The sequence below is a fragment of the Malus domestica genome, chromosome 13, assembly GCF_042453785.1.
Source record: "Malus domestica chromosome 13, GDT2T_hap1".
Lineage (NCBI taxonomy): Eukaryota > Viridiplantae > Streptophyta > Magnoliopsida > Rosales > Rosaceae > Malus > Malus domestica.
In genome coordinates, this window is record NC_091673.1 from 23503541 (window position 1) to 23530057 (window position 26517).

At 38.2% G+C, this 26517-nt stretch overlaps 2 protein-coding genes across 2 annotated transcripts; one reads left to right on the forward strand and one right to left on the reverse strand.

Annotated features, from left to right (window-relative positions):
• Positions 1-4997: 4997 nt before the first annotated feature.
• LOC103424161 (galacturonokinase-like) lies at positions 4998-14695 on the reverse strand. The gene is made up of 14 exons (XM_029091343.2): positions 14440-14695; positions 13724-13837; positions 13348-13419; positions 12525-12568; positions 10947-11076; positions 9418-9483; positions 8496-8575; positions 7907-8006; positions 7062-7237; positions 6769-6809; positions 6646-6674; positions 6340-6409; positions 6131-6220; positions 4998-5494 (listed from the first exon to the last, which is right to left on the reverse strand). Exons 1-14 carry the CDS (start codon positions 14470-14472, stop codon positions 5250-5252), a joined length of 1290 nt encoding a protein of 429 aa, XP_028947176.2. The 5' UTR covers positions 14473-14695; the 3' UTR covers positions 4998-5249.
• Positions 14696-16814: 2119 nt separating this feature from the next.
• Positions 16815-17533, forward strand: LOC139190880 (protein SMALL AUXIN UP-REGULATED RNA 51-like). The gene is made up of 3 exons (XM_070811371.1): positions 16815-17123; positions 17243-17310; positions 17479-17533. The coding sequence occupies exons 1-3, from the start codon at positions 16815-16817 to the stop codon at positions 17531-17533; spliced, it is 432 nt and encodes a 143-aa protein (XP_070667472.1).
• The last annotated feature ends 8984 nt before the right edge of the window (positions 17534-26517 follow it).

A 26517-nucleotide genomic window follows, 5' to 3' on the forward strand; every position in this document is an offset into this window, starting at 1 on the left:
TGCTCCTACGCGCAGCTCACGCCCCTAGAGGTTTCAGCAGCTGAACACAACTGCCACAACTCACCTACCCTTGGCAAGAAATTAAAGATAAGGATTAATTACCCAAATCCTATCTTTAATACATTTCTAATTAAAGATTGATTACAATCAAGTAAGTAATTCTAATTTAAATCAATTAAGGATTATTACCCTATTATCTCAAGATATTTCTCCTATTAAATATATATTGGGAATATTTAGAGAATATTTCTCCATTAAACACTATATGGTCGGCCCTAACCCAATAAATACCCCATATTCTACCAAATTTTGAGAGCTTTTGGCAACCTTAAAAAAGCCCTAAACACTTTATTCTCTCAGAAAAACTAACTTAGTCATCGGAGATCCGTTGACCTAACCCCCCCCCCCACCTCGTGGGCGCGTGAGGCTTAGGTTTTGATCAAATGTGTTGATTGTTTTGTAGGTGCATTTTCATCAAGACTGAAGATAGCGGAAATTTGCATCGATAACCATTACAGAACAAAAGAGAAAAAGAGCAACGTCCAATAGAACTATCCTCAATCAAGATGTCTCCAACCATGTACGATGGTTCCTCAAACCAAGTCACTTCATGTTGCTCTCCAAGTCTTGCTCTTGCAAGCCAATGTGCTAGCTGATTTGCTTCTCGTCTAACATGAGTAAGTTTGGATTGATTAAAAAAATAGTAGCGAAGTTGGTAAAAATAATGAAAAATTAAATATTAATTGTTAAATTGATCAAAATTAAAATATCAATAATATAATAAGACAACCTAACAATCAAATATCAAATGGAATACGAAAAACTGATCTTTTCAGCACATGAGATTTGAAAATGAATTATTTTGGGTAGTTCCATCAAATAGTAGGTGACTCTTGAGATTCAATTAAGGGGCATGTTTACCAAACCGGAATGAAAGTGTAGGAAACGGAATTGCACGAATTCCAAGTCATTCCAGCTTTTACCAAATCTTAAAAAGTCAACATTCACATGGGACCCACCCAAAATTCGGTATACAATTCCTTAAATTCTCGGAATTGGATTCTAGACTTGGAGGTGGGAATTGAGTTCCTGGAAATATATTCATCAGGGATCCAAGTTTTCTACCAATACTATCCTCATGCTTTTTTGGTAGGGATGTGATATCCACACACCTTTTCTTACTTCTTTCACACCCTTTTAATTTTCGGCCGTTGGATCGGATGAATTGAAGAAGATCAAATGATAGAAATTAATAAGAGGCGTAGGAGAAGTAAAAAGGGGTGTGTGGATAGCACACCCCTTTTGGTAAACCTAAATACCCCTCACAATTTCACCTCCCCAGTTCCATGACCAGTCTATAGACCCAAATCTCTTCTCCCCAATCCCAATCCCACCAATTCCTAACGGAGAAGCTATGACTCCGGTCAAATCCCGACCCCATTCTCTTTGCCCTGTCGCCGCAGACTAGCAAACTATCCAAAACCCATGCATGAACTCACAAAGAGAGGAGGAATTGTGTGGCGTGGCCGCATGGTCATCTAAGAACAGGGGGTGGGAGGGTTGTGATAAAGGTGGCGAGGAGCTGGGGTTGGGATGTATGGGGGAGAAGATGGCACCGGAGCATTTTTTTTTTTTGGGTTTTTTTTTTTTTTTGTTATTTTATATTTTTAATAAATTTGTTAATTATTTATTTTGCTAAATAGTTCTGTTTTCATGTAGCTAATTGGATTTTAGGAGCATATGTGGTTATCAAAATTAACCATTACCTAGCATATAAAAATAGGAAAATTAATGAAAAGGGCTTGAAAACTTTGGATTTTAACCAAAAACCATGTTACAACTTTATTTAATGGTTAGTACAAAGCCTAATACTAAAGCAATCCAACTACAATGGCCCAACCAAAATAATACCATTACTTGTCGATTTTGCCCCTAACGTTTTAGGTTAAGTCAGTTTCGTTTTATTCCGTCAGTTTACTTTTGCCCCTAACGTTTTAGCTTAAGTCAGTTTCGTTTTATTCCATCAGTTTACTTTTGCCCCTGTCAGAGAGCTGAAAAAGTCACGATTCTTTATATTCACCCCCAACAACTCATAAATCCCACGAGCTCCCTCTCGCGCTCCCCCACTCTCTCTCTCACTCTCTCTCTAACTTTCTATCTGCAACTCCACTTCGATTTTTCAAGTTGATGATGGGAAACTGATTTAGTGCGCAAATAAAGAGAGGAGAGAGAGAAGAACACACATAAATTATGGGTTTTATTCATCTGTCATTTGATTTTCTAATCCCGGATTGCTTCTCGTTTGCTTCCAAATTGTGAATCATTTCTTGAGGTCAACAGGGATGTTGAATTTGATTAGTTCGAGGTTGGTGAGTCATCACAGAAGAGGGTTTGTATTTCAATTTGGAGGGAGGGAGGTTGATTCGGTGGAACTGGATTTGTCAAAGTGGGTGATTGGGGGCTCCGCCGATGGATTCGCAATGGCAACAGAAACTGATTCGCTGGCAAGGTGAAATGGAGTTAAAGGGCACTCAATGCACTAAAACTGATGTGGGTTTACAATGTCAGCATGTAAAACTCTTAACAAATTATGCTAAAGTTGTTCTTGTGACTCTCTCAAACTCGCATCTCGGTGGGTTTACAAGGGGTGGGCTAGGTTCAATTTGGTCTAGGTTGTGGGCGACCAAAACTGATGTGGGTATTTTTGTATGCGTAAATGGAGAGAGAAGTTCAGTTTGTGTGGAAAAAAAATTAAAGGAAAGTCAAATAAATTGATTGAGAGAAATGTCAAATAACAAACACGAATATGATAGTTCTAGTTACAAAATAGTGATAGTATTAGTGTTCGGTTTTAAAAATAGTCAGTGTTTAATTTACGAACTAGTGATAGTACTAGTGTTTCGTTTGAGAAATAATCAGTGTTTAGTTTACGAAACAGTGATAGTACTAGTGTTCCGTTTAATAAATAGTCAGTGTTTAGTTTACGAAACAGTGATAGTACTAGTGTTTGTTTGATAAATAGTCAATGTTTAGTTTACGAAACAGTGATAGTACCAGTGTTCCATTTAATAAATAATCAGTGTTTAGTTTACGAAACAGTGATAGTACTAGTGTTCGTTTGATAAATAGTCAGTGTTTAGTTTATGAAATAATGATAGTACTAATGTTCGGTTTAAGATATAGTCAATGTTTAATTTGAGAAATAGTGTTCATTTTAAGAAGTAGTCAATGTTCAGTTAAGAAATAGTGATAGTACTAGTGTTCCGTTTGAGAAATAATAAGTGTTTAGTTTACAAAACAATGATAGTACTAGTGTTCCGTTTAATAAATAGTCAATGTTTAGTTTACGAAACAGTGATAGTACTAGTGTTCGTTTGATAAATAGTCAATGTTTAGTTTACGAAACAGTGATAGTACTAGTATTCCGTTTAAGAAATAGTCAGTGTTTAGTTTACGAAACAGTGATGTACTAGTGTTCGTTTGATAAATAATCAGTGTTTAGTTTACGAAATAGTGACAGTACTTGTGTTCAGTTTATGAAATTAGAGGCCAATACAAACCTTGTATAATCTATTTATGAAACTGAACACAGGTACTATTTATGAAACTGAACACGATTACTATTTATGAAACTGAACACGAAAACTATTATGAAACTAAACACGAAAACTATTTATGAAACTGAACACGAGTACTATTTATGAAACTAAACACGAAAACTATTTATGAAACTGAACACATATACTATTTATAAAACTAAACACGAGTACTATTTATGAAACTTCAAATATACCAAATACAACAATGTACCATTTTTTTCCTTGGTGAGAATAAAGTAGAAGCATACAACATGTTGAGTAAATCAAGAAAGCATATGCCACCACCAGACTTATATTAAAAATCGTAACTTTTAATTAGAACACATCACAATTTCCAACACGATAATCCAAAATTAACTAAACTAATCAGTCGAGTAGAAATCAGGAGTGTAGATCTTCTGCACCGAAAATTAAATGTGGCCTCTCATTGGCTTCCCTCAAAATTTACACTTGTCCCTCAATTGATTCAATATAACACTGTTAACTATCCAAATAAAAACTCTGGAAAAAAAAAAGAAAGGAAAATAGCAGCCCATTACCCAGTCTTCACCTACCAATGCTACTAGCGCACAATCCATCATCAACCCCACCGCGTCCAAAATTGCAAAACCAAAAAACAAGGGGATTTTTTTCGAGTGAGGAAGGTGAAAGGTCTGCGACTCTCTGTCCGAGAAAAAAAACAACAAGGGGCTTTGATTCCATCTGCATCAAAGTAATTTTTTTGTCCTCATGGGAGGAAAAGAAAAAAAAAAGAAGGATATGAAGTTTTATTTGATCGAGGGGATGGCTGAAAAGGGGAATCAGTTTCTGTTGCCATTGCGAATCCATCTGCGGAGCCCCCAATCACCCACTTTGACAAATCCAGTTCCACCGAATCAACCTCCCTCCCTCCAAATTGAAATACAAATCCTCTCCTGTGACAACGCACCAACCTCGGACTAATCAAATTCAACACCCCCATTGACCTCAAGAAATGATTCAGGATTGAAGTTTAATTCTAACAGATTGGCTGACAGAATGGGATTTCTGTTAGGGGCAAGGGTTGGAAAAAAAATTATTTTGTTTTGGGCTTTTAATTCATCCCATGTGGGTTTAATGGTTATGGGCCTGAAATAGGTTAGTTTTGTCCTTATAATTAAATATAAAGCTCTTTTGATTAAATAATAGTATAGGGTGGTTTTTGGTTAAATTAAACTTTGTCCAAGCCCTTTTCATTAAAGCTCCCTATAAAAATATTATTTATAACAATGGCAGTTTAGTAATCAAATAGGTTTCAATTGCGATTTATGTGAGTTTGTAAACAACTTTTATGTAATCAACATCGTTTTTACTCTGATTCCAGATAGTTTAGTAAACAGCTTCAACATGAATCGAATTCTAAATCTATCCCATTCCATCTTCTCCTCAATTCAATTTCTTATACTCTTATTACGGATTAATAAACGAACCATAAGATATTCCAAGGCCCACCTCAATAACAAAAGGTAAAACTAGATAGATACAAACAGGCTCTCATGTTGTCCATGTAGAAGCTTTCTTTTGAATTCCCAGTATCCTATATTCATATTTGCTAGTTCTAATCACGCTTCATTTCAAAAGTTTAATACGAGTGAGATAATTGAACAAATAATTGTAACTGACAGACAGTCATCAAATAACACGGGCACAATCACCGGTCTCGCATATCATAACCGCTGTGTCTTGGTTTAACTGACTTGCCAACTCAGGTTGGACCTTGCTGTACTCTTCCCTGACAAATGATGCAGCTTCTTTGGCATGATCAGTATCTACAAGTGCAACACAGCAACCTCTAAATCCAGCACCACTGAACCGTGCTCCATATACACCAGGAGCCCTTAGAAGGATCTCCCGCAATTGTATCAGCGGTTCAGAACCTTAAACAATTACAACAGCAAGTTAAAACCCCCTCGACCAAGTTACAAAATCCATTTCTTAAGTCCATGTTAGCTAGCATTTGAGGTCAAATTTCAACATAATCGAGAAAAATTCATGAATTTTGCAGAGCAAGTTGAAAATGAAGCAACCGGTGGTAAAATTTCAGATGAAAGAGATCGCAAAGCTAGCAAAGGAACGGCATTGTCAAAGCAGCATAGCCCATTTCTAATGGTGATTTATATGGAAAAAATACCGGATAATCAGTTAAATGTGCATGTTAGTACAGATACCATCAGAAGCAAAGCACCATGCATGTTAGTACAGATACCATCAGAAGCAAAGCACCATGATCCTCTGCTGTCATGGGCAGACAAGAGTTCAAGGACCAAAAGAAAATCAGTCAAATGATAAGGGTAATTAAATATAGTCCCGGTGCTGCCCAAACAGCAATATAAAACTAGGTTGTTTTAAGGCCATCATTGGGACTAGTGATTTGGCTCGACGAGGCTTCATTCCTTTAATGATTTCAATTGTATATCCCCCTATCATTTTCTGTGCACCGTGATTAAGGAATATTAAGGAGGATGCTTAAGAAAACAAACCAGTAGCTATGAACACAGGAGAGTAATTAATACCGCATTCATAGTTCTCGATAGAACTTAGGCCAGATTCTGAAATGAGCATTCCAAAATCTTTGAACCTGCCTGAAGCCCAAGCTTTGAGTCCTGGAAAAAATCACGGTATGTTAAGTAGTTATAAATCATAAAGCAAAGAATAACATAGAAATTAAAAAGACATCATACTTTTGAAATTTAGATTATTGACCATGTAGATATGGTAATACCTTTGCTAACCCGCATATTCTCTGAGAAATAATGCTCTGCTCTCTTTGCTAGAGTAGGTTCTAACATGTGCTGCAAGAGAGTTATAGATAAGTCATCATGCCCTTGTATTTACATGCCGACCATTGAAATGTTAACGTGTGCATACAAATATTATTTTCTATTTATTATTTGTTCAGTTTTCTTTCATTAAATAATATCTACTACTGTTAATGGCCAGCCAACCCTTTTCCTAATAACAGCATTTCAAAAGAATCAAAACAACATACAATGACAAATGGTCAGGTGTTGTAGACAAAGTTTCTTACCTTGTGAGTTTGATAAACTTCTGGGTCAACTGTTTGTAGGAGGAAAAAGGCAGTCAATCAATATCATTTTTCAAAAAATAGGAATGGATATTAAACTTGAGAAGGTGAGGTAAAGGTACTAGCCATTGGATAGGAGTGGCTCTGCTGCACCATCTCCGGATGCACTGGTTAAAGGAGAAAAAAGTATGTCAGCCAGGGATCAATAGTCTGAACAAGAGGAAGACAAAAATGGAGTTGGGTATAGCATTTAACAATAAGATGGAGTTGCATGAAAAATAAATGGATGATGGCATATGGATTCAACGCCAAACCACCGCCAACCAAAAATGACTAGAAGAAAAACATCACGGTGAAGATACTTGATTAAAATCAAGAAGGGTAAATTTGTTATCAGTTACAAGGGAAATGGATCTTACCTCAAAAGGACTGTTGCAGCTTCTCGACACTCTGCAACTCGGTGATTATATCCAGGATTTACGGTCAAATTATGCTTCAACCCTGAAAATGCCAATAATATTTTGTATGCTTCCTGCCACTCAGTATCGTGGTTCTCCCCCAGTTTTGGTGGGTGTATAAGATTATGTTCTTTAGTCTGCACATGCAATCTACATTGTGAGACACCGTGTTGCTAATACTCAAAATTAGAGCAGAATCTGATATATGTGGTTATAAAAGGAAATAGATCAAGAAAATGAATAAGACGTATCAGATTACACTTAAAAATAAAAGCACTCTACGGATAAAAACGGTACTATGCTTTGAGGTGCAAACAAATTCCCCTTTATAGTAATCTAAGTCTTAAGTGTTACTTTGTTTCAAAGTTCATATGGTTGAATTTATAATAATAAGCTTATAGCTTTCTTTGGTACAATCTTTAGTTTTAAAGGAATCAGACAGATTATATCACATTGTGAGTCCATCCATTTATAATCACAAATTAAACCTCTAACTCTGAAATCATATGCTTAGCCCTTTTATGTATAATATTAAAAATCGTTCAATCTATAAGAGTTAGTGTAATCTGATTCAGGCACAAGCAAATCTTTCTGGACGATCATTACAAAACAGCAGCCAGAATGTAACTTTTATAAGAAATCACCCATATATTCAAAATGCTAAAAGATTCAGTAATAGAAATCATGAAGATGACTGGATCATTCAAATTAATGTAATTTAACAAGTATACAAACTGCACTTGAAATGAATCCAGTAAATACAAATTTTTTTTATTAAAACATAAAACACAATTTTCATGCACTACCTTGCAGTTCATGCACAATAGACAACCATAGCTCGAAAGCAATATGGCTGATTGATCCAATATACCATTTCGCAGGCCCCAAAATTCATTTTCAATCAGCCTACAATAACCAAAGTTCATTAAAAGGTTTGATATAGCAAAAGAAATATAGAAAAAGGGTACTTGTAAAGTTCTCTATTACTTTAAGTTGAGGACTGGATATATAAATCAGTTGGAATCATAAACTAAATGTTAAAGAAAAAGGGAAGGTTTTTTAAATTTTTGTTAAAGAAACAAAACTTTTTCATAAAAAGAAGACAGTATAGATCGATTTCTGAATGCTGGCCGTTAAAGAAGGAGCACAAGCGAAATCAGTTGGAATCATAAACTAAATGTTAGAAGCAGAGTGGTAAACCAACAAATTGTTATGCAAAGAAGGTGATTCTTCTCATTGCAAGTGCCTGTAATGTAACCTCCCAATATATGTGAGTTTGATGTGCTGGACCCTCTAGTACTAGAGAGAGGACTTCCTGTAAAGGGGGGTTGTGTTTCAAAGTATAAACTAATTGTTGGTCCAAGTGTGGGACCCTCAAATGCTAAGGAAACGTACCGATCATACTCAATATTTTCTTCAGGAGACACTGTTAAATTGTTTGCAGTTTCCAAAGCCAGTAGGTAAGCTACACCGACCTGTCAAACATGTAAATGTAAGATTAACGGGTTAGATGTTACTGGAAGTGACTCTCCAAAATAAAGAAATGAAGCCCCACAAGATGAATACTACAAAAACGGTCTTTTAATCAAGATAATTCTTCTGATAAAAATAATGGATGCGTGGCATATTAGTTCGTTTTACTTCAAAGTTCACTTCAATTCAAATTGTAAACTGATTCCAAACACCAACATTAAATCTCAACTGATGCAATCGTTGAATATAGCATGCCTTCATCTACATATTTCTTAACTATAACCTAGCTCCAGTGTCCAAAAATAATGGTAGCTACTATTGGGATGGAATGTCTACTAAATAGTTATCCTTTGATGTGAAAACTCATCCTTTTGGACAAACACGTCTAAAGTTCTGCTTCATAGTTTCTTACATTCATATAACTTTAGAAGTGTGCAATTGTACGAATGCAAAACTGGTTAACGTGTGGGTTTTTGGTTTGTGTTTGAATTTCTTTGCATGAAAGATATAATCAGTCAACTACGTTTGACCTCTTATATATAGGACTTATTCCCTACTTTTGTCACCCATAAAGCAATATGAAATACATAATTCTTCTTTTTACACCAGCAAATATTTGAAAGAGAAAGGTGCAAACCTAGTCCAAGGAAGGTATACAACACAAAATCCTTGGAAACAATCAATCAAAATCTTTAGGTTTTACAAAGAGTAATAACACACAGCACTTCCTGACAGAACTCATATTTTTATGGCGTCTTAGGGCGTAATGGGAATATTTTGTATACAATCATCTTTCATTGTCATCATTTAACAACAAAGGCAATCAACAAGGAAGACAACTTACAGCGGCAGAAGAGCTAAGGCCTGAACTGTCCATACCATCAGGACCACTTATATATCCGATGATACCCTACAACATGTGAAACAAATGATAACTAATTAATGAAAGATTGTATGAATCATCGGACAAAGTATCATATGCAAAGAAAAATGCCACTCAAATAGTTTGTAGCCAGGTTTTGCACAGGAATCTTCAAGATGGATGGTTGTTAACTAACAAGCCTAACACCAAGTTTGCAATAAATTGAAGTCATGGATGGAAAAATGGAAGAAAAGTCTGTGGATGGTGGACCTGAATATTTCTTCGAGCCAATTCATAATTATGCTTAAGGCAACATGGACAGTGCAACATCAAGTACCAATCAAGATGCTTATTTGTACAGGATGTGGTGCTGCCTAAGATACCGTAAATTTAGTTGTAATTCTTTAAGGTAGACCATCCCAAAATTGTACACCTTGTAAAGCCCAGATGGAGATAAAAGCTACATGTTGAGGGCCCTTTGTCCAAGTTTGCTTATTGTTTACGTCCAACCAAGACATTTTAACGGGCAATGGTAGAACGGCAAATCAAAAAAAATGGTATGTCTCAAAGAAAGGAATAGCAAAAGCTAGCTTAGGCAACCCCAAGTAGCATAAGAGTTAGGTGCCAGAAAGAGCTGGCATCCTCTAGAGATCTGTTACATACTTGCTATACATTTATAATCATGTTTTTCAATTGTATGCAATCTCCACAGCTAACTAATCCAAGATATATAAAAGATATGATCATAAATCATACATCTGGAGCAAATCAAATGAATGTAACTGGAAGCAACCTTCCATTTATGAGGTTCCCAGTGCCTTGATACCAAATGGCTTACTTGAGTATCACTCAATTCATATCACTGAACGCAAGCTACGAAATTGGCCATAGTTCTAAACTGTGCGCAAAAGTGCTCAGAAATGCCTGCATGTCCAAGTAATATTAATCTTGTGACTTTGTCATCGAGCCCAGAAGGAGATAAAAGTGACCATATACTGAGGACCCTTTGTCAAATTCTGCTACCCAACTGGCATATTTTTAACGTGCAAGGGTAGAAAGGTAAATCAAACAGTAGCTTAAGAAGTTAAAGAAAGGAACACCAACAGTAGCTTAAGGAGAGAGTTAGGCAACCCGAAGTAGCATGACAGTTAGGTGTTTGAATGAGCTGGCTTCACATACTTGCTTCAGAAAAGATAGGGCCATAAATCATAAATCTGGAGCAAATCAAAATAATGTAACCGGAAAGAATCTTCTATGCATGGTCTGCCCAGTGCCTTGATACTCAAATGACCTACTTGATATTCAATTTAAGATAACTGAAAGCAAACTATGGAGTTCTGCCATAGTTATTCTTTTACCATAAGAAACCAAAACAGAGGTGAAAAAAATTGTACCATGGGCCAATTAAGAAGTGCAAAGAAATAATATGTTCAGCAAATCAAAATAGTAATAAATAATTCAACTAATCTGAAGAGAAAAAAAAGAGAGGTTGTTAAAGAATTATCTCTAACCTGGGCAAGGGAGATTTGTCTACTCTGTAATGCATATAAGGCTCCTCTTGCATAACTTCCCCATTTGCTTTCCTCATCTGTTTTGGAAGCAACAGTTGCACTCTTCCAAGGGAATTGAACTTCATCAACTCTATAAAAGCAATAGGAAATAATCAAGTTCACCAAATGCCACATGATTACAGATTGTAATCCAAGTAAACTAATGACTTACTATTTGAAGAAAGTTCATACAGAAATAGGAATACAAAAATCGTCTGCCTGTTCTTTCAGTGTTCACTTCCACAGAACAGTGAATAATGTCATCCTTTTCTTATCTATTTTGCATCTTGAATTCTTTCCTTCAATTAATTCCCTGAAACCCAAACTTGAAAAATTCTAACACCAAACGCTGCCCAGAATTCTCAGTTCTTTACCTAATCATTTATCATTTAACCCTAATTTTTAACTTCTACACCCAAGGACCACTGCAGGATCTTTAGAATTAAAATTACAGATCGATTTCTTGATGGTAAATTTGACTTGAGATTTGAGGCAAGGGATTTAGGAATGGTAATTTTGCAAATTGGAGCTTGAGGGCCTCTGTAATACGGAATTAAGAATTAATTTTTCTGCAATTTACCATTTCATACGTACCACTTTAGGTTGATGTATCTGGAAACTTGAACCAACTGCTCTTGTTTCCTTTTGGGAAAAAACCCTGAACTTTGAAAATATAGTACCGGAGTAAATACATAAACGATCAGGCAAGAAAACAGGGTATCAGCACTGCTTTCCTCATCCATGACTCAACTCATTAGTGTCATAGGGGTCAACCTTTTCAAACAACCAAAGCCTACTTAAGGGTCCAAGCTTCTCCACATTTGTAAAACTACAGGCTCCTCAACTCAATTCCTTGCTAAGTGTTTGACAAGGCCTTGATGCCAACAGTTACAACATGTTCATCATGCACATAAACTTTTACACGACCAAACCTTTTCAAGGCAACACTAATTCAATATCTTTATTACATATAACCCAGTCATATGACCCCCAGTATCGTCAGTGAGGTATATTACTACATGATATATACATTCAGTCTTCCACACATGTGATGATTCAATCACTAGTATTTTTAAGGTGCAGCCATATTGTGTATAGTTTTGTTTCTGACAGAAACCTTTCAATTGACATTTGGCATTAGGAGAAGCAAACAGTCAATTGACCATATTATTCTGTCCTTGATATGTACAAATCCTACGCACTGTAAGTTTATGGTTTTATATATTATTGAATAGAAATTTCTAAACTGATTTTTAGGAATAACAGTTTTTGCTCAAAATTCTGAAGATCGCCAAAATTGAGAACATAGGACGCCCCAAACTGAAGGCCTATACACCCAACCGAAGGCCTATGCACCAAAATGAAGGCCGTAACACGTAATATTTGGCTATTCTTTAGTACATTTAAAAACTGTTATTTTCTAAAGGTGTAGATGATTGCAAATTTTGATAAAACTTTAGAACTCGGTAAGCATGTATTTGAAATAAATAAATGAAAGAATGCATAAAATTTAGAAATACCATGAGAAAAGACCCACACCTGAACCTACATTCACCTTTAAACTGTCCTGAACGCAGTATAACCTACAGCAAGAGTTCAATGGCTCAGCAGGCAGATGACAGTGGAAATAACAATCAAGAACAATTATAAGGAAACTAACTTAAATGTTTAACTTTCACGGTTTAGTTTATAAGTTTCTGTAGTATAAGTTTTTGATCAAAGCCTCATATATCCAAAGCATTCGCAGAATTTTGAGATTTCATTCTTCATGACAAACAATGATTCAGCTTTGGGTCTGAGCAAACAAATTCATGCATCTGATGATGAGGTACTCTATGAATCATTCATAGTCCCAAAGGATTCTAAAAGCTTTAGGAATGTATGCACAAATAGAACCTTTTACAAATCTGCAATCGCAAATGGAACTTTTTCACTCAAGGAGCAGTAAACAGGAAATAAAACACGTTTTATGACCCCTTAGTGCTCCTTTATAGTCTGTTAGTGTCCCTTTATGATAAAGTTCTATCTTTTTATTGAAAATTTGTAAAAGGTTCTATTTGACCATATTTCCTAAAATTTTAAGATTATGTTTTCTGATGTGACTGCATCTTAATTAAGTTACATTCCTAGAAATTACATGTTTTCTTAGAAGTTTCTTTATTCTTGGTTTTTCTTTAGCAGTGAAAAGAAAAACCATTGAAAGGGGCTCTTTGCTTTGAAAGAAAATGATTAGTTGAACTCGCACTATTACTTGTTACTTGGATTCATGTTCTATAGTAAACACAATGTAAAGTAAAAACAACTAACACCACAACTGGATTTCTAGTCTCGTAAGGTTAAAAATAGTATATTCTGTATTTACCTGAGTGTCACCAGAAGGAACAAAACCTAGAAGTATCCCCTTGTTAATTGCCATAGCTGATACAGTCCCGCCCTGCAACCATTTAAAATAAATGGATATACTTTTTTCGTGTTACCCAAAAGTAAATTTAATGAACACAATAAAGTATGGTATCTCATAGACAGCTTGATAAATTAAGCAATCAACTATAACAAGCGCAATTGTTACATATGATTCTATGAACAGAGACTTGGTAATCACAAGGTAATGAATAACAAAGCCTATGGACAAAAATTATTCTTTTATATGAAAAAAAGTCAATTTTGAAATCCTACTGAAAACGAGAGCATCAAAGGTCGACAAGCACATAATGAGAAAAGAGCTACCTAACACTAACCTGATGATCAATATGAGCTCCCAATGGACAAATCCGATAAGGAGAAACAACGACCCGAACTTCTTTCGTACCTGTCCCAGCCATTTCTGAAACTATCTGTCTAAGTCCATTTAACTGTAGCATACAAAAGAACATCTACATTAATATCATTACCATACAAAATAACATTAACGATCACGGAAACATTGCAAAATGATAATACAGAGGCCAAAGATGTAATCCAAAGAATTCCACCCACAGTGAAGAACAATTCCAAGGCAAAGTCTAATAAGCATTCAAAAAATTGGTCCATGCTTTTAAATGACCAATGCCAACCCAATTCTTGCTTCGAAAAGCTAGAATATTTCAGCTAACCAGTCGGTTATGTATCAGATTGGAAACAATTAAACAAGTGACTTCAATTCAATAAAACAAATGCTCCAATTTTATGAGTTAAGTAAAGCAGTCAGCTAAGCAATATTACTACTATAAGCCATACTAAGGGGAAGAGCCGGGGGGGGGGGGGGGGGGGGGGGGGGGGGTTTGAACCCGAAACAGGGTTGAAGAGGAACACCAATCCACCACTCCGCCAAAGCGGTCGGCTTTAAGTTTTTACAGTTGCCATTGTGTTTTTTCCGTAAAAAATGACAACAATGCTGGCTGCTTCCTCCCAAAAAACTAGAATGTGGATAAAAAATGCATGAACCCTAATGAAATCATAGAGGATCAAAGAGTACCTGAGTTTCACAAGGCCAAGACGATCCAGCCATCTTCACAAATGATCTCCCAGAACTGAGCAATCCAATCCAATCGACCCTTAAAATGCAAACGCAGGATCGGTTTATGGTGCAGATTTAGCATAAGTGATTTTTGGATCTCAGGGTGGGGCAGAGACAAGAGTTGATGTGAAATTCAAGGAAAATCATTGTTGGACAGTCCGTAGTGTGTAAATCCGCGGTTTAAACGTCATATCATCTGTTTTCCGGTTGGGTAATGCTGACATCAAATTTTTAAACTAAATGTAAATCAAAAATGTGTTATCAAATATTAATATATCCGCTAATCAACATTTAAGTAATAACTCAATCATCAACAATCATTTTTTTTTTTTGTTTACAAATATGATTTAAAAAACCTGATCTCTCTAGCATTATTCTGATTTAAAAGTGCTTGTAATCTTGTCAGAAAACAGTTTTAGAGTTGATTTTAGAGTGTGCTTATTTAAAAAAAAACAATTTTGTACTCTATTTAAAAGTGCGTAAGTTAGCAATACTTTTAAAAAGAAAAGTTGAAAGGGTACCCTCAAGGTCAAATAATAAAGTCGGTGGAGATCTATAAGGTATCATTATAATGCCTTGAATGATTGTCTTGAACCTCCAAGGTGTAAAGCACTTTGTCAAGATGGCACCACTCTTTATGTTCAACTTTAAAGTATACTACCTTTTGAGGGTGTAGAGCTTCTCGAAAAGAAGAGTAGCGCCACCAAACTTTAGTGCATCGACAATAATGAGTTACGATTCTATCACGAATAACAAAATCACCAACAGCTTCATTATTAATAATAAACCCGTTGAAATTGATCTTCAAGTTTTGGTGTAGGTGGAATCCAATTGATAGGTCTATGTTTGGACGAGGAAATTCAAGGTTTTTTAAGAATTATAAAATGATGGAAATTTATTTTTTATGATTTGTCAATTTTCTTGTTAGGCTAACCTAAAAGAAATAAGGAAATTTAAAACGGAATTTAACGTGCATCTAGAGTCATTGATATATATATATGTGTGTGTGTGTGTGTGTGTGTGTGTGAGAGAGAGAGATAATAGATAGAAAATGTACTAGTGGAAGCGGTGGTGCTGGTAATGGAGATGGTGATAACATTGGTGGGTGGTGGTGGCGGCAATGTTGGTGATGATAATAGATGGTGATGGTGGCGGCAACAATGATGATGGTTGGTGGAGGTGGCGGAAACAATAATGATGGTAGGTGGCGATGTCGGTAGTGTGGCAGTGACAGTGTTGATGGTGGTTGGAGGTGGTAGGGCGACAGTGTTGATGGTGGTTGGAGGTGGCGGGGGCAACAGTTTTGATAGTGTTAATAGGTGGTGGTGGCAGGGATGGTGGTGATGGTTGGTGATGGTGGCAATGAAGGTTGCGCTACGGATGGTGGGTGTTGGCAGCTATAGTGATGGCGGCAATAATTAAGGTGGGTTGGCAACGGTGATGGGAGCAAAAATGATGGCAACTCATGGTTGAGATTTTTTATTTATTATTATTTTTTAAACTCTTACTCAAGTCAGAAACAAAAACTATTTACATAGAATTTAAACTTGGGATTTGAGTTAAGCTACACAATATCACATGTGTCTGCTACCCACACAACAAGCGAATCATCACTCTTCAATTGAAGGCGTGTGAAAACCAATACTTTGGTTCCAGCTCTGGATTCATATCTTGATTTGCCAATGTTGAACTTTTGTTCTACCTAGCCCTGGGTGGTGGATGAAGTGTAAGATTTGCCTTTTCTTCTCTATTGATAGGTTAATTGCTGGTAATTTTGAGTTTTGTAGCTAGTTTGAGTGAGCAATTTCTATTTGCGGTATTTAGTTGTAAATACTACAATTGCTCATGTTATATTTGCATGAGTGGCGTCTTATTTGTATAAAAAAAAAATAATGGCTCATTGTAAGTAAGCATCCTTGTCCATTTAGACTTTGTCATATGAAATAACCAGCCATTACAAAAAATGAAATTTGTTTCATAAACAACTAACCAAATCACAGCCCATTGGGCTTAGAAATTTCCTCGCATGCTCCAGAACAACACGTGTCATAAAAAACAATCAAAAGTAAAAGCAATTAAAAGAAAATTAAATATTTAGCTGTTGGAATTTAAAATCCAAAGCTATTAAATATTTAGCTATTAATCAAATCGATAAAGATAATCGAAAAGGGCAAATCAGTCAATTTCCAAAGAGAAAAAAACACAATCATTCCAATTCATAGACTCCATTTCCACTTAAAACCCAATTGAATTAATTTCCACTTCCTCTCTCTCCCAAATCCATCCAAGCCTTCCTCTATCCCCCTTTCTCCTCTCTCATATGCTCTGCAACAATGGCAACCGCCATGAAGAAGGTCGAGAAGATCCGCCAAATAGTGCGCCTCAAGCATCTCGTGATGCGCTGGAAGTTCATGAACCTCCCTCGCTATGTCCTCTCCTACGACAACTCCAACGCCATCCCTCCTCTAGGCTTGAATCGACGCACTCCCTCCGATTTCTTGGCTGTCTACATTGGGCCGGAGAGAATCCGGTTTGTGATCCTTGCTCGATTCGTGAACCTCCCAGTCTTCGTCGGATTGCTGAAGAAGGTCGATGAGGAGTTCGGATTCCAGAGCAATGAAGGCTTGGTCTTGCCTTGCGAGGTTGTGTTTTCAAGGAGATCTTGCGGTTTATGGAGAAAGATGAGAGCATGTTTGGACGGTTGGGATTGGATGAGTTATTGAATATGGTATTTGAAGTGGGTTTTGTTGATTCGTGCAAGGACTCGGCGACGAATGCTGGTGCGAAGAATTCGGGTTGCCATGCCTTCACTCCTCTCCTGCAAAGATTGTAAAGTTTTTTCCTAGATCTCATTAAAACTAAATCTAAATATCTCTAATGCCTTTGGTTTTTTTGGGAAAAAGGTTTTTAGTGATTAGGAGAATTGTAAATGGAGATTGGTAGGGATGCCAATGCAATGTGTTTTGATTGTTTCTTTTTGTTAATTTTTTTTGTTAGGGATTTTCGTTTCAATGACATCCTTGAAAACCCTGGTTTAATGGGATTTCAATGAGATGTAGTTGTTGAACTCCTCTGTTTTTTTAGGATTTCTTTCATTTTTCAGGCATCAAGTTATTTCAATGATGTTGTTAGTTGATGAGGCATCAAGTTGTTTCAGTGATGTTGTTAGTTGATGATGATGATGATGATGAAATCTTAGGAGTTATGTTTAGGATTTGAAATTTCTTGGCAATTAATGGAATTTTTAACATATCTTGTATGCTTTTATTGGAATGTTTACTTTTTAGTCCGAGCAATATTCTAATCTAAACGTAAAAGTTACAATGATTTGGTATTCGACTATGAGTGCAGACAATTCTAGCCAACTTGACGCTCCTTATACCTCACACCCCTATCTCAATTCAATTGCTTTCAATCCAGTTTCAAGTTAGTAAATTAAAGAGTGTAGTTTATCATGTTTGGAGTTAACTTCTCTTCCTAAATTAAATTCATTAAATTTGGATGTTTAACTTCTCTTCCTAAATTTAATGAAAAATTCATTAAATTTGGATGTTTAACTTCTCTTCCTAAATTAAATTCATTAAAATTGGATGTAGATTGAGTTTGCTAAGGAAGTAGGCGGGGTAGGTCTCAAAATTCCAACCATAACCCATGTAAAGTTCATAGCAACTTGTTGTGGAAAGATTCTGAAAAATATTATATAGTCTAAATCCAAGCAAACATATATATAATAATCAATAATCCCATTGCGTTTAGCTAAAGTATATAATCTCATCGCCTTTAGCTGCGTCCAGTTGCTATGATTTTTGGAGGTGCCGATAAAGGTACAGTCATGGTTTTGGAAGTTGTTGACGTACAAGTAGGTTACGAATTCCCTTTGGCACATTGATAATGACAGGAGTTCTGTTTAAGCAATGGTTACTGTTACTCTAAAAAAATTATTATGCACTTGTTTTAGTTAAAAAAAAATTAAAAGAGTGGAAATTTTTTTTAGTGTGGTAATAACAGTTCCTTGTGTTTATAATTATATTTCATTTTAATGAAAGACTTGTGTTTTTGAAAAGAATTTTAAAAGAAATAGAAAATCAAGCAGCATGACAATGAATTCTATGTGTTTTCAAAACTTTGATCTCCATTTTTTTAAGGGTGCGTGGTATTAGATGGCATGAGAAATGAACGACTCATGAAAGTAAAATATTTAAAGAATTGTGAAAGCTAAATTTAACAACTAACACACTTGTGGCACTCGATATAAATGATTGATTAGTTTTTTAATATTGAATATCAACATTATTTTTCCACACTGCACTTGAATATTTTTTCTGTTAAGTTCTGTGCATATTGTATTTAATGAAGTCGTTTTTACAGGTCAAAAGTCTGGAAGTCCTGTGACATGTCGTCCATTAATTATAGTTGACTGTCAATGGATGTGTTTGGTTGTGCTACTTCATGCTTGATTGTTGATATATACCTACACAAAACATTTCGACCAAGAAAAAAACAATCTGCATGGAACATTCTTCTCCTGAGGTAGGACCAAAAATACAAAGAAGTTAGATACATTATTGCATTATTTGTCGAATATATTGGTAAAATTTACTGGGAAAAGTTGTGAGGTACTATTAATGAAAAAGAATTAAACTCGAAAAATAAGTAAATAGAACTATCTCTCTTGTAAAAATAATAATTATTTCTCATAAGAAGAATCTCCAGTTGGATATAAAGATAAATAATTATTGAGGTCTCTTATCACAAGAATCTCTAATTGAATAGGGATAAGGTTTAATCAAATTGGTCATGAGGACCTGGCGCAAAATTTGGTGATTCACCATAATATTCTCTTGTAAGAAAAAACCCTCAACATAATTAAATTGTGCATGAAATGCGAAATTTAGTTAAACATAACTTCTATCGCACATGACCCTAAAACAAGGGCAGATATAAAAGTAAAACATAAGAGTGCAAAATTCGTCATTGTGTTAGAAATTTAACTAGAATATAGTTAAAATAAATTTCTTTGGAACATAATCATAAAACAAGGGTATATACAAAAGTAAAACAGAAGAGTGAAACAACTGTCATTGTATTAGAAATTTAAGTAAATCAGAGTTTTACCAGAAAATTAGAAGTCGAGATTAAATTCTAAAGATAGTTTTTTGACTTGATATATAATGCATGAATACTTTTACATAAATTTAATACATGCAACATACACTAGTGTTGTAGGACTACCTAATATAAAAATGTACTTTTGAAATAATTAGGATTAAAGAGGAGAGGGGCAAAATGGTGATTAGAAAGATGAATTTGTTCGTTTTTAATTGTGAAAAAGTTGCAGATGGAGACAGATAGACAGGGGATGATGATACGATTTGATTACTAGAAACTCCACGTGAACTAGTAGTGGTTGCAGAAACGTGCTACGGACAGTTTTCGAAAAAGCAAAATTTCAAACCATATTCCAACGATTTTATATTATCCTGCCCACTTCACTACACATAATGAAATTACTTGTTATGACGTAACTAAGTTGTTTAGAATAATGATAATATTAGAGAGATCAAAGAAAGTATGAAGAACAATTTACTTTTCTATTTAAGCCAAGTTCGAACTAGAGGAAGTATGAGGAACGGTTGACAAAAAGATGTTCTCTTCAGACTGTTTGGTAGCCATTTTGAAAACTGAAAACAAAAAACATGAAATTGAAAGCCAAATTTTGGGGTAGTTTTCACCTTTTAATCTTCAATTTAAAAAATAAAAAATAAAAAACCGAAATAGTTATTAAATAGCACTTTAGTAGTTTAGATGAAAAGTTACACTGCAACTACAAATCACATGATACAAGTTGGCCTAGTAAACAATCTCATTTTCTTAATTATTGTTATCAGTAGTTATTTTTGAAATTTGAAGTCATAACTTTCTTTGAAAAAAACTAAGGGCTTGTTTGAAAAGTACTTTTAAATTACTAAACAGACAGTTGACTTCTCGCTTGGTTAAGGACAAATGGAATAACCTGTCATTGTTGTTGTACCATTCTTCAACCATTTTGACCTATATACAGATTAAGCGTAGGTTTGAAAAATGTACTAGGAAATCACTGAAAATATAAGCGATACTGAATTTAGACTTACCACTTTATATGCATTGTCATTGTGGATGTTTTTTTTTTTTTTTTTTTTTTTTTTTTTTTTTTTTTTGAAATAGAACCAAGGCCGAAGCCAAAACAGCAGGAGAGCCAATGAGTGGCGAACACCAAACAAGCACAAAGATAAAAGACGATGAAAGGGGATACAAACAAGCAGACACTACAACCAGGTTGAGTGTCTCCCCAACCACCGCAACCACAACTCAAGGCGGACAAGGAAGACCATCCTTATTCAGAACGTGCACCAACGAAGATGGGGGTCTGTCAACCCAAACCCGATCACACATCTCCGGGCAGCCAACCGACGCAAGAAAGTCCGCCGAAGAATTGGCTGATCTTGGAACCCAAGACCAACGACAGAACTGGAAAGCTTCACTCAACTGCTTGACCCGAGCCAAGATAGGAAAAGCCTCCCAACTGCCAGAATCCAAATCGCCAGAAAGACAAGAAATGGATTCACGAGAATCCGACTCCAAAATGACTGAGCAACAACCCAATTCGGAACCCAATTCACAGCCACGCAATAACGCACAAGCTTCAGCCGCAGCTACATTGGGGGACAAGATAGCATACCTCGCAGCCGCCACAAAACTCCCCCCCTCCGCACGCAGGACCACCCAACAAAACCCGATTTAGACACCTTAGACCAGCTAGCATCTACATTGATTTTAATGAAAGGAGATGTTGGAGGGATCCACCGAGGAACCAAAATCTGCCTAGCTGGAACCACCAGTCTCCCAATCTGCAAAAAACCCCTGCCTCCCAGTAAGACCCGACAGCAAAGGCAACTTCCCGCAAGACGGACATAGGATTAATGGGGACTTGATTGAAAACAAAGTTGCATCGAGCTTTCCAAATACTCCAGCAAGTGAAAGCAACATATGATTGAACCCATTTCACTTCAGCCGAAGACCCCAGAGAAAGAGTGAACACAGCCTGCAACCAACTCGCCCACGAAGTAATACCCTCCCTAGCCACCCGATAGTTAAGAGCACCGCCAAACCAAATAGCTGCTACCCACGGACACAGGAGAAATAAATGCTCCATAGATTCATCCTGGCAAAGACAAATGGGACACACTGGGGAAGGGGATGATCGCCGACGGAAGAGCACCGCTCTAGTGGGCAGGGCCTGATGCAAGGATAACCAAAAGAAATGACAGAGTTTATGTGGCCCTCTCAAATTCCATACCATGCGCCATAACTGCCTCGGAACCAAGCGAGCACCAAGCTGGCGTTGATCCCGGAACCCAACAGACCTAAACTGCAGCCAGTGGTAGCCCGATCGAACTGAGTACAGCCCATTCTTACTCACATCCCAAACTAGACGATCTTTCCGACAAAGATCACCAAGGGGGGGTAATACTGATAGCATGTTGCTCCACATCCGATAGAAACTCCTGCAAAAAACTAATATCCCACGAATGAGTCTCCGGCCGAATAAGAGACTGAACCCGCAAGCTAGGAGTAACCGCAACCTCCCCAAGCGGTACCGGATGCCCCACAGGTAAAGATGGGAGCCAGCGGTCCACCCAAACACGCACATCCGCACCACTCATGATTTGCCAATGAGAACCATTCCGTAAAACCTCTCTACCAACCAGAATACTACTCCAAGCCCAGGAAGCCCTCCCACCTTTTTTGGCATCCCAAAATGAACAGTACGGAAAATAACGAGCCTTAAGAACTCGGGCCCAGAGGGAATTCGGTTCAGTGATCAACCTCCAACACTGCTTAGCCAACAAAGCGTCATTAAATTCACCGAAATTCCGAAAACCCAAACCTCCCATCATCTTCGGAAGACCAAGAACAGCCTTAGAAACCCAATGTGTCTTCCTCCTGTCCCCAAGACTGCCCCACCAGAAACCAGCCACCAAAGCATCCAACTCCTGACAGACTATTGCGGGAAATTTAAAAATGTGCATCGGGTAGATAGGGATAGCTTGAACCACAGCCTTGATCAAGACTTCTTTCCCAGCTCGGGATAAAGTACACTGTTTCCAACCTTGCAACTTACCCAGAATTTTGCCTTTAATATAGGCAAGACCACGTTTTTTGGACCGCCCCCAAATGGCTGGAACGCCTAAATAAGTGCCAGGATTAGCAACCACAGGAATGCCAAGAACAGTAACCAACTCATTGGAGACTAGCATGGGAATATTCGCCCCAAAGTAGACACTCGATTTTTGCAAATTAACTTGCTGACCAGAAGCCTCACAGTACCTCCCAAGAATATCCACCAGGTTCCGACAATTTTTAGCATCGGCCTTTAGAAAAAGAAGAGAGTATCATCCGCGAAAAACATATGAGAAATGACGGGCCCCGATGCTCCAATCTTCACTCCGTCCAACATTTGCGAATCCACCGCCTCTTGTAGTAGAGAAGAAAGGACCTCTCCAACCATCAGGAACAGATATGGGGAAAGAGGATCCCCCTGCCGGAGACCCCTAGAAGGAGTAAATTGCTTGCCTGGTTGTCCATTAAGGAGGACAGCAAACTGCACCGAAGACACACACCTCATAATTAGATGCCTCCAGTCACTGCAAAATCCCATCCTAGCCATAATAGCATCAAGGAAGTCCCATTCCACGCGATCATAGGCTTTCTGCATATCCAGTTTAATACCCATCTCAAACTTATTTCTAGCTTTTCGCCCTTTTAAGAATTGAAAAAGCTCATGAGCTATGCCAACATTATCATGAATCATCCGACCAGCCACAAATGCATTCTGTGAGGGAGAAATAATATGCGACAGAACACCCTTTAACCTATTCGCTAGAACTTTAGACAGAACCTTGTAAGAGTAATTGCAAAGACTGATGGGTCTAAATTGCGAAACCGTTTCCGAATGCGAAACCTTAGGAATTAGAACCACATGGGTAGCATTAAGCGTACTCGGGTTGGCAGTTCCATGCATCAAAGATTTGATCAGGCTGTTAACATCATCCTTCAACTGTTCCCAAAAGGATTGATAAAAAATCCCTTGGAAACCATCCGGCCCAGGAGCTTTGAGACTTCCCATATGTAACGCAACCTCCTGAACCTCCTGCTCGGACACCGGCGCAATTAGCTCCTGATTCATTGCCTCAGAAACATTCTGATGAAGGCAATCCAATATAGAACCCCAATTCCTTGGACCCCCCGACTGAAACAAGGAAATAAAATGATCCTCAACTAACTCCCGGACCCTGCGGGGATGCTCAACCCACTGCCCATCACCATCCTTCAAAGTGAAGATCGTGTTCCGCCTGCGACGTTGTAGAGTTGATTGATGGAAGAATTTAGTATTTGCATCACCCTCACGTAACCACTGAACACGAGAGCGTTGATGCCAATAACTTTCCTCTTGAGCGCGGAGATCATCAATCAGTCTAGACTTTTCTTGAATTGCAGTAAAGTTTGGGCCCCAATTCTCCTGAAGCACCCCGAGTTGCAGAGTAAGATCCTCAATTAGCTGGCTGCGCTTTTTGAATTTATTGCGACTCCATCGAATAAGGCGAGATCTACAATCGTTAAGTTTAGACACCCATGTAACCAGAGCCCCTACCTCCCCCCGCCGAGCCCAGCAATCACTAACCAACGATTTACATTCATCCTCCTTGGCCCAAAAAGCCTTAAAACGAAACAACTCCCGCCGTTTAGGCCCATCTAACTCAGACTTAATAAGCAGGGGGCAGTGATCAGATCCCTGAACCGGCCCATGTAAGGCCATCGACTTGGGCCAAACCTCCTGCCACAGCCCATTAATGAGACCCCTGTCCAAGCGTTCTTCCACCCACTCCCCACGCCTAAAACCCCTCCACGTAAAGGCAGGGCCTTTGAACTCCAGATCAAACAACTCCGTAGCATTCATAAAATCCGCCAAAAACCGAGGCCGATTGTAATTAACCGCCACTCCTCCGGACTTCTCATAATCCCAAATGAATTCATTGAAATCACCTCCGCAGAGCCAAGGAACATCAGATGGAGAAAAATGAGATTGCATCCAAGCCCAAAATTCAGCTTTTTCACTAGAGTAAGCAGTACCATAGACACCGGTAACCCGCACCCACTGAGGGACACCATCAAATCTGACAATAGAATCAATCACATGCCTGGACGAAAAAAACTATTTGTACCTCCATAGAATCTTCCCACCACAAGCTCAAGCCCCCAGCCTTTCCGATTGGATCCACATTAAAACCATTCGAAAATCGCATACGTCTCCGCAAGCCATCAAGCCTATGACTCTTCATTTTAGTCTCAGATAAGAAAATCAGAGAGGGTCTGTTGTTTCGTATAAGCCCATGAAGAGCTCGAACTGTCGTGTCCGACCCCAGACCACGGCAGTTCCAAAATAAATAATTCATGGCAGCCTTGCGGTTGTTGAGGGCCAGCCGCCACCACCCCGAGCTACATTGCCCGCTTCCTGCGTCACACTCGGATGCTGCTCATCCACCAACTCAGCTTCGACATGGGCCAGCACACGAGTGCTCATACTAGAGCCCTCCGGAGGCTCAACCTCAGTGTAGACCGCACGCTGTATCATCAAGCAGCGTTCCTGGACATTCAGCCCTTGCCAATTTCCCCCCAGAAGCCCAGAACTGCCACCTGGATCACGTATTCCCCTGACCTTCTTAAAAGGATGTTGAACCAAATCCCAGCTTTGACACCCACCTCCCTTTTTCATGCCACTAGCCTCCGCAAGAACAGATCGTGGATTCAACCAAGTGCCTTGAACCTCCCCTGCGATAGTGAATAGCAAGCCCGATGAGCTTGGACTAGACACAGAGTGCTGATGTGTCCCCGCATTGATAACCACCGACTCCTGCTCCCCATGGGGAGAAAGGTCGTGTATAGCCTGTGGAGAAATATTACGACCCAAAGTGTTCCATCGCGTGGAACTGCGATCGTCGGTCTCGTTCAAAAAAGCCATACTACTAACATCCTGAGTTTTCGACTTCCGTCTCCACTTCCGTGTAGCGCTACTTTGCGATTGAGGGGCCTCCCCAGACCCTGCCATCATCGAAAGAACCTCCCGTTGCTGATGCTGCCTAGAATCATTACCCCTGGACTGGTCTATTCCAATGGCGGCACCCCTAACGGCTCCAGCTATCCTTCTTGCTCCAACCCCCGATACTGAAGGTCTCGAAATAAAAACTTCATCCCTAATTGGAGGCGCTTTTAGCCATTCTCCATATCCTGCCTCCCCTCCAGGGTTAATGGCAAAAGGACATTCAGTATTGAGGTGGTCCACACGCCCATATTTATAACAGAAGTCTTGTAATCTTTCGTATCGCAAAAAGCCTCGTGCCTTAGCCGGGTCCTCCAACTCTAGAACTTGTCCAGCAGTCTGAGTTAGACGCTTAACATTCGCCAGTGAACTGAGCCCCAATGGCACACCACGAATCTGCACCCAAAAAGGAACTAATTCAAGCTGCACTTCTTCCACCGCTAGGTCTGGAAGCCATTTCTTTACAGAGAAGTTTTTCTTCATAACAGCCCACGGTACCTGATCCAGAATTCGCTTTGCCATCCGCTCATCCTAGACCGATATTATAAAGGTATTCTCCCGTACCCACTTAATATCGACCTCCCCAAATTCTTTCCAAACCGAGTTAAGAATGTTTCGCACTCCCCATCTGTTTAAAGTCTTGGTTGCTAAGACCTTGCCAACGAGTTTCACACCATGGTCCAAGGCAGCTAAATCCAAGGAATCTTCCAGCTGAACAACAAGGTCCGCTACCCCTGGAGTAGCCATGAGTTTCCTCCAATCAAGCAAATGATACCAGTGAGATCCAATAATCACTAAGAGAGGCACCGAAAATAGCCACAAGCACAAAGTACTTCCCCACAATTTACCCCTCAATCTCTGGTATAGCAGATGCAAAAGGGACTGAGCAACCCTGACCC